The 8,704-nt window shown below is 35.5% G+C and overlaps 1 protein-coding gene across 1 annotated transcript; it reads left to right on the plus strand.

Moving 5' to 3' along the window:
• The first annotated feature begins 566 nt into the window (after window positions 1-566).
• LOC111885805 (uncharacterized) lies at window positions 567-989 on the plus strand. The gene has a single exon (XM_023882042.1). It carries the CDS (start codon window positions 567-569, stop codon window positions 987-989), a length of 423 nt encoding a protein of 140 aa, XP_023737810.1.
• Window positions 990-8,704: the final 7,715 nt, after the last annotated feature.

Here is an 8,704-nt window from a genome sequence, read left to right on the forward strand (position 1 = left end):
TCTGGGTGATTGTCGGTCGGTTGACCAAATCCGCCCATTTCCTGCCAATAAAGGAAACATATAAAATGGAGGATATACATAAAGGAGGTTGTTAGACTGCATGGCGTGCCAAAATCTACCATCTCTGACAGAGATAGCGGATTTACATCGCGATTTTGGCAATCACTCTAGAGATCTTTGGGAACCCAGATCGATATGAGCACCGCCTACCATCCCCAAACATATGGACAAAGTGAGAGGACCATCCAAACCTTAGAAGATATTCTATGGGCCCGTGTGATAGACTTCGGCAAGGCATGGGATGTCTAATTTCCACTGATTGAATTCTCGTACAACAACATCTATCACACGAGCATCAAGGTTGCTCCCTTCGAGGCCCTAGATGGACGAAAATGCAGATCACCTATCTATTGGGAGGAGGTAGGAGACACACAATTGGCAAAGGGACTGGTACCCAACAACACTCTAACCGGTCCTGAAATCATCAGAGAAACAACTGAGAAGATCGTCCAGATTAGGGAACGACTAAAATCGTCCAGGGATATGCGGATAAAAGACGAAAGCCTATGGAGTTTCAAGTGGGTGATCCCGTACTGATAAAAGCCTCTCCTTGGAAAGGGATGATACGCTTTGGGAAGCGGGAAAAGATGAACCCAAGATACATCAGACCATTTGAAATCCCTGTCAGGATTGGTCCGGTGGCTTACAAGCTACAATTACCACAAGAACTCATCAATGTACACCCTGTCTTTCATGTGTCAAATCTGGAGAAATGCTTATTTGATGATACTCTAGTTGTCCCGCTTGACGAAATCGAGGTGAATGAAAATCTCCATTTCATTGAGGAACCAGTTGAAATTATGGATAGAGAAGTGAAACGAACAAAGCAAAGCCACATTCCCATTGTAAAGGTCCGATGGAGTGCCAAGCGAGGATCTGAGTACACCTGGGAACACAAAGACCAGATGATCTGTTGGATTAATGTCTAAGTCCATAACTATATTTGGTAAGACTTGACCCGACCCGGCATGGTCCATTTGGGTTGCATACCATCATGCACTTGAATGAGAGAAATAAGACACTTATGGTTATTAATATATTATAAGTTCTAGTATATTAATGATAAGAATAATAAGATTATTTAATTAGTATTGATCAAGAATTAATCTAGGATTAATTAAGTGATCAAAAGAAGACTAATTAAATATATGGGTTGATTGTGTAAATCATCCATACTTGTATAGTGGGCTAATGCTCCATGGATAATCAAGTTGGGCTAAAACCCATAGGATGGTCCATGGATGCTCCATGGTGTATTTGTACCCATGGATCCAAGGAAATGGAAAGCCATAACAATTAAGAGTTTACCCTAATTGTGTAACTATATAAGCATCTTATTATTGAGGAAAAATCGGCCACTAGTGTGTGTGAAGAAAGGGCTAGCCGATTTTGGTGAGTGTAGAATTCTCTCAAGTCATTCTAAGTGTTTTGATGATTGTGATTCCATTTGAGGTGTCACACTTGGGGCACTAGGCACTCAAGCTTCATGAAGACATTCTACACCAAAGAGGTATGTATTCTATCTTGCTATAGTCATTGTTATGTATGCTAGATTAGGATAATACCTTGGAAGTTCTTATTTGCATGTATAATAGAGAAAACATAGATCCAAGGTATTTAGGGTTGCATGTACACTTAGGAAGTGTTAGAATGCTCAAAACCCAACAGTGGTATCAGAGCCACGGGTTGTTTTCCGTTATATTGATGCAAATATTTTATTTTCAAAGTTGGAAAAAAAAAAGGAAAAAAAACATGAAGTTTGTCAAATTTTAAGATAATTACTTGTTCTTGTGAAAAACTAATTATTTGTAAAATTTGAATAATTTGCTTTATGAGTTGAATTAGGTCAAATTTAATAAAAGATAAAATAATATGATTATTTTATTAGTTTTAAAAGTTTGATCTAAAGAGTTTTATTTTTTGAAACCTCCATAAGTTATGGATATGAAAAGGTTTTAAAAAAAATTGATTCAAAGTTTTATGGAGTTACAAAAAATTTGGTGTTAATGTTTTAAAGGATTCCATAACTTAAGAATAAGTTATGGATCACCAAAAGTTTTTTTGTGTTACCTTATTTTATGAGTGAATTTAGATTAATGAATAAAATTATGTGATAGTTGGTTTTAATCCAAATTAATCTAAAAAGAAGTTCATAAAATGTGTTTATGTAATTTATAAGTCACATTTATGAATCTTAAAACTCATAAAAGTTGGCAAAGGTTACAAAAATGAAGAGTCTAGTTCTAATTAAATGGTTTTATGACTCCATAACTTGTCCTCAAGTTATGGAGGACCAAGAGTCTCTTCATTTAATAAAATAAAATAAAATAAAAAAAAGTGTAACCTTAATTAATTCCATAAGTTATAAAATAAAGAAAAGTTAATTCTTTTATTAGTTTAAAGTCTTCCATAACTTGTCCTCAAGTTATGGAACTTGAAGAGTTTTTGGATTAAAACTACTTTAAACACATAAGTTATGGAATTAATTAGTTTTGAATAGTTTCAAAACTTGCCCTCAAGTTTTGGAATTTGTAAAGTTTTCACTTATGAATACTTTAATTCCAAGTTAGCCCTTAGAATTTTAAAAGTTAAAATTCAACCCTTATACTTTATAATATTATAAGTTAATAATATATATATGTATAAGAGTAAAGTCAGTCTTACCGCTAGTACGCCTCATTCACGAAGCCGGTCTATAAAGTGGGTATAAGGTTGTTGCCTATAAAATGGCAACTTAATGGGTGTCCACTCTCACCCACCGCTTGCTTGACTGGTGGAGGGTCGTTAGCCGAACGGGTTTGACAGGACTAGAATTCTCCCTTCATTAAAAGTATTAATGATAATACTAAGTAACTAAACTCTTAATAATACCCAATCTTAGTTACTTAGGAAAAAATGTGAATAAGGTGCTAACCCATGAAATTACACTTTACACTTTGTCTAAGTCGTTAGTGGAGCGTGTGTGGTTAACCGGCACACTAACTTGGACTTAACAAGGTAGGTAAAGGGTGACTTAATATTTATCATAGTATCGATGGAGCGTGTGTGGTTAACCGGCACATCGATTGAGGGGTAATTTATTAAGGGTACCAAGTGATTTGCATGGTTACTTCACACCTTGTTTTGTGATCCTCGGCATCCCAGTCACAAAACCTGAAGGGCACACTCGAGATTGAAACATGCCTTTGAAAAGTTCAATGAATCTCAAAGATCTAGGAGTTTCAAAACCAATTAAAACCTAATAATTCATTTCGTTTATCTTGGTGGAAATTGGTGAATCGACATTCACCTACCTTCAAATATTTTATAGCTTGGATTACGGCATACCTCTTCTAAGTTATAAAATAGTTTGTTGGGTCCTAGCCTTAATATTTCATATTGGGTGTCATATTAAGGACTTTAAATCAACTATCTTGAATATCTCCCAAAAGATGTCTGTAATAGACACCTATGATCTTCCCAAATCTAGTGAAACAAGGTTTCCTAATGAAGATGATATCCCATGGATATCATACTTATTTCTCCTCCTCCAATTATTCTCCCCAACCCACAAGTTCTTGAAAAAAGTTTAAGGTCACTCAAGCCCTATTGGCAAGGCAAGGTCTAGGTGTGGACACATCTTGGAGATGTAGTCACATATTGACAAGCCGGGAGAGTTGGGTGTCAAAGTCTTGAGAAAGTTGGTGGTTCAACTACTTTCTAAGTCACATAGTGAGTTCTTTTGGAACACCTATGAAACAGACTATGACAGGACCCTTAATGATCTTATCTATTTGTTAAGATCAACTTCCTTAAAACTTGATGGACATTGACAATAGTGACACAGGAAATCCAGAAAAGCATTCTCTTCCCAATGGTAAAGGGATCGGCTATAGTCAACTCGGTTGACCAAATGGTAAAGAGAAAAGCTAAGTCTGTGATAGTCCTGTGTACCATTATCAAAGGGTCCATATGTTTGTATTGCCAAAGAAAGGGCATTGGTTGCGAAGCTGCCAAATTTACCTAAGGATGTTAAAGTCAATAAGTTTGACTCTACTTCAGGTAAAATCCACTATCTAACTCTGTTAAGTTTCTATTCTGAGATTCTTGATACATGATGTGACCGGGTCGCATGGTGATGGTTTAAGAATCAAAGGAAAGTGAAGAAACTTAAAGGAAGAATGTGCTGAATCTGATCGCATAGATGGATTTCTATCGCATAGTTTGAAAAATCGGATTCATGAGCTACTTCTTAGGAGTTATGAGATATTGCTTAGGAATAGATAACAACAAGTTTTCATATGGATTGTAAGGATAGTTTTTCCGCAAAGTTTTAAAATAAAAGGAAATTTTTGATTTTAATTATTTTAAAATATCCTTACAATGGCATCTGTGGAAATTTTTGTTGCTTATAAGATTCCATTAGTAGCAAGAGTGGAAGTATGAAATTGATTCTTTCATTTGTGGTAATGTCTAAATTTACCAAATAAGGAAAGATTCTCATCACCCAAGTTTCAATTGGACCGGAACTTGGAATCATGCAAGTTGTATAGCATGATGAATGAGAACTTTCAAGTTTTGGAAAATTAAGACTAATTACTTGTTCACATGGATGTGTGAGTCAAGAACTTAGGGATCGAGTACACATTCTTGTGCACTGATTAAGTCCACCACTAAAGATCGATAAGAAGAATCAAATAAGGTAGAAGGATAAAAGTTTCTCAAATCTGAAAAGATGGGAGAGTACTTTAGTATCAGTCTTGTGATCATCTTAATGATTAAGAAACCATATCAAAATTAGTTCTCTAAGGAAATCTTAGTGCATTCTTATGACTAAGAAGAGGAACTTGAATTGTTGAAATGGTTAAATCAAGAAGATGAGTCATACTTCGTTCCAATACAAGTCTTAGAGTCATACTCCAAGATTGTCATTTGAGTGACATGTCTTAAAGAAGGTTTAAAACACTTGTCAAATGTAAGAGTAAATGTTTTCTACTCTTGTACATTTGAAATTGGTAAGTTGTGATGTTTTGGATAAAACAAAGACCAACTTAGGCCAATTGGGTAAAGTGTTTTTCTTGATTAGAATCCGCACTATCTCTTGGATGTTTGACAAGGGAGTCTTATATGTCAAGAGGACAGTGGGAGTCTTAAAGGTCTTGAAAGTCTCAAGAACTAATCAAGAATAAAACCTAAAGTTCTTCTCTAGCACACAATTTGAGGTTTATAATCTATTGTGTTGACATATCTGTGCCCATTCCAGTTAAAGTTGGCTTTGCATATGAGTTCTTAGAGTTCTCAGTTTGTTGCATAACAACTTGGAAGCAATGGCAGGCCCTTGAGCTGCCAGGTGGCAAGAAGTTAAGATTGAGTTCAATCCATATGGTTTTGGATTTGTCATTATCTTTGTCTTGTGATTATGGTTTGACAAATTCATATGGGTAGGAACTCATACACCATATAAATCTAAGTGTCATAAGGTTTCTCTCCGATTCATGAAAATGATGGTGAGGAAACACTTTCACTAAGTAGATTTTATCTAGATAGCAATTGTGATATTTGCATTCTCAAAGTCGTTAGTGGAGCGCGTGTGGTAAACCGACACACTAATTTGGACTTGTGAGAAGTGGCAAAAAGGTCTAAACATTATGATTACGGCATCCCTCTTCATAATTGTTTAGATACACAAGTGTGCTATCTAAGGGAAGGTGTATGATTTTGATAAAGACTTATCAAAACAATCTAGTATCAGAAATCTGAACTTTGGTAAGAAAGTCAGCTGATTTCTGAGTACATGTCAAAGCTAGTGGGAGCATAAGTGTTATGCTAATAATCATCATGTTAGTGGGAGCATGATAATTATGATAAGTATTGCAAGTTAGCAATGTTAATTATAGAAAACAAAAGTTTCAACTGGGAAAGAGTTGTTTTGCTATACTTAAGGGAGAGGAAATTATACTTCATCTCAAATCTATAAGCTTAGATCGTGAGGTTTTTATCATTTAGTCAAGGATATATATGAATTTCATGTTGGAATGGCTCAACATAAGGAAATTCTGTATATGGGTCCATTATTTGCGTTCTAAAATTCGATAATGATTACGGCATCCCTTTTCATAATCTGAATTATGAGAACTTGGCAAATTGAAATGGAAATGTTATAGCAAAAGACTGGTTTAGTCTTTATGTGAGACATCATGAATCGTGTCCCATATGCTTCGGATATAGGATCGATTACATGTGCTATAATCATCCGTTCTAAATTTTCCAAATGCCTGGGGCATTAAGAAGGGAAAAGGTTTAGAACTGGATATGACTAAAAGGATTAAACAATTGTCGAGGACAATCTAAGGTTTACCAAAGATTGGTTGCTCAAGGACAGTTGGAAGTATAGTGATAATTCTGGAAGGACCATATTGACATAATCTATAAGGAGGCAACTCTTGTTCAGAAGTGATAGTCAAAATGGAATCTGGAAATGTTTCAAAGTTATAATTTTCAATCTGTTTAAGATTAGGAAACTTAATGCAAGAAGGATGTTTCCAAGGAGCTGATCTCCTTTGGAATACTCTGTAATGATTGTTGTCAAGTCTTTCTGACTTTGTGCATAATCGTTACAAGAGGATCAATGCATATAAGTTTAGAATCTAACAGATTTCTGTAAATGGCATGAATTTGGAATTCTCGCATTTGCAGTAAGGATTTGGGAGTGTGAAAAGAGAATCATTGAAGTTATGTTCAATTGATCTAGTTCACAAAGTAAAGATCATAGACAAACATAGTATGCATACTTGGTGTGTGGCATGACTAGTGTTTAAGAAAACATAGTGTACATGCTTGGAGCATGGGACAACTATTGTTTTTAAATTCAAGAATAAAGTTGATAGCTGAAACAGTGTACAATGAATAATGTGTAATCATATGGTGATAAATAAAAGGTGTTTTATTTATGTTCAAAGGGTTGATACCATATTGGATTCAATTATTATTGTGTTTCACTTTGCATGTTTTGACTTCCCGAATAAACTGGGTTATTCTTCCGGAATGACTAAGTTATTCAAACCATCCACAGTCAGTCATATTTTGGAAGTAGATATGAATTAAGACTGTCATGATGGGTTGTAGAGGTCTAAGGTGTTGGACAAGGCTACAACAATCATGAGTGCTCATAAGTTCTGAGTATTGGATTCAACCCGCGCTCATTGGAATCACTTCATGGATTTTATCACGAGTGATCATGAGACGATAATATCTTATATTCTTCAAACCTAGAGATATGAGTTGTTACTATGAGTTGATAGTACATTGATTGCGCGAAACCGCATTTGGTAACTCGGTGCTATAAAACGTGCCTTTGTGTATGATTCAACAAGTAATAGAACAAGCCATATGAGTCGAAGTTTATCCGTTCCTTTTACCTTCGGGATAAAAGCGATATCTGTGGGCCCCTCGATGATTTGATGATGACAAATGGAAGTGCTCGGCCGGGCCAGGACTGATTTGATTTGTTCAATTAGTCAGTTGTCATAAATCGGAAATCAGGAAACAACAAATGGACAGAGAGAATGATTATAATCCATGTCTCAGTCCATATGATATCTAGAATGGAGGAATATATGATCCCTTATCTAATGGACAAGCCATTGACAAAGGTCAGAGTTCATCGACAAGGTCAGAGTTCGACAGAAGCTTTTGAGAGCTACGATTGCCGGTTGGTTCCTGAAGTCATACGCAATAATAGTTTTAGACTTATCCAAGTGGGAGACTGTTGGATTAATGTCTAAGTCCATAACTATATTTGGTAAGACTTGACCCGACCCGGCATGGTCCATTTGGGTTGCATACCATCATGCACTTGAATGAGAGAAATAAGACACTTATGGTTATTAATATATTATAAGTTCTAGTATATTAATGATAAGAATAATAAGATTATTTAATTAGTATTGATCAAGAATTAATCTAGGATTAATTAAGTGATCAAAAGAAGACTAATTAAATATATGGGTTGATTGTGTAAATCATCCATACTTGTATAGTGGGCTAATGCTCCATGGATAATCAAGTTGGGCTAAAACCCATAGGATGGTCCATGGATGCTCCATGGTGTATTTGTACCCATGGATCCAAGGAAATGGAAAGCCATAACAATTAAGAGTTTACCCTAATTGTGTAACTATATAAGCATCTTATTATTGAGGAAAAATCGGCCACTAGTGTGTGTGAAGAAAGGGCTAGCCGATTTTGGTGAGTGTAGAATTCTCTCAAGTCATTCTAAGTGTTTTGATGATTGTGATTCCATTTGAGGTGTCACACTTGGGGCACTAGGCACTCAAGCTTCATGAAGACATTCTACACCAAAGAGGTATGTATTCTATCTTGCTATAGTCATTGTTATGTATGCTAGATTAGGATAATACCTTGGAAGTTCTTATTTGCATGTATAATAGAGAAAACATAGATCCAAGGTATTTAGGGTTGCATGTACACTTAGGAAGTGTTAGAATGCTCAAAACCCAACAGCAAAAGTACCCACATTTTTCTCTACTTTGTGAAAGCTGCTTTAGAAGGAATTTCAGGACGAAATTCCATCTAACGAGGGGATGATGTCACAACTAGTAAATTTAGAGTTGAGATGGTGATTCATGTACAAAAATTTCCTTTA

This window comes from Lactuca sativa, chromosome 4 (assembly GCF_002870075.4).
Source record: "Lactuca sativa cultivar Salinas chromosome 4, Lsat_Salinas_v11, whole genome shotgun sequence".
Lineage (NCBI taxonomy): Eukaryota > Viridiplantae > Streptophyta > Magnoliopsida > Asterales > Asteraceae > Lactuca > Lactuca sativa.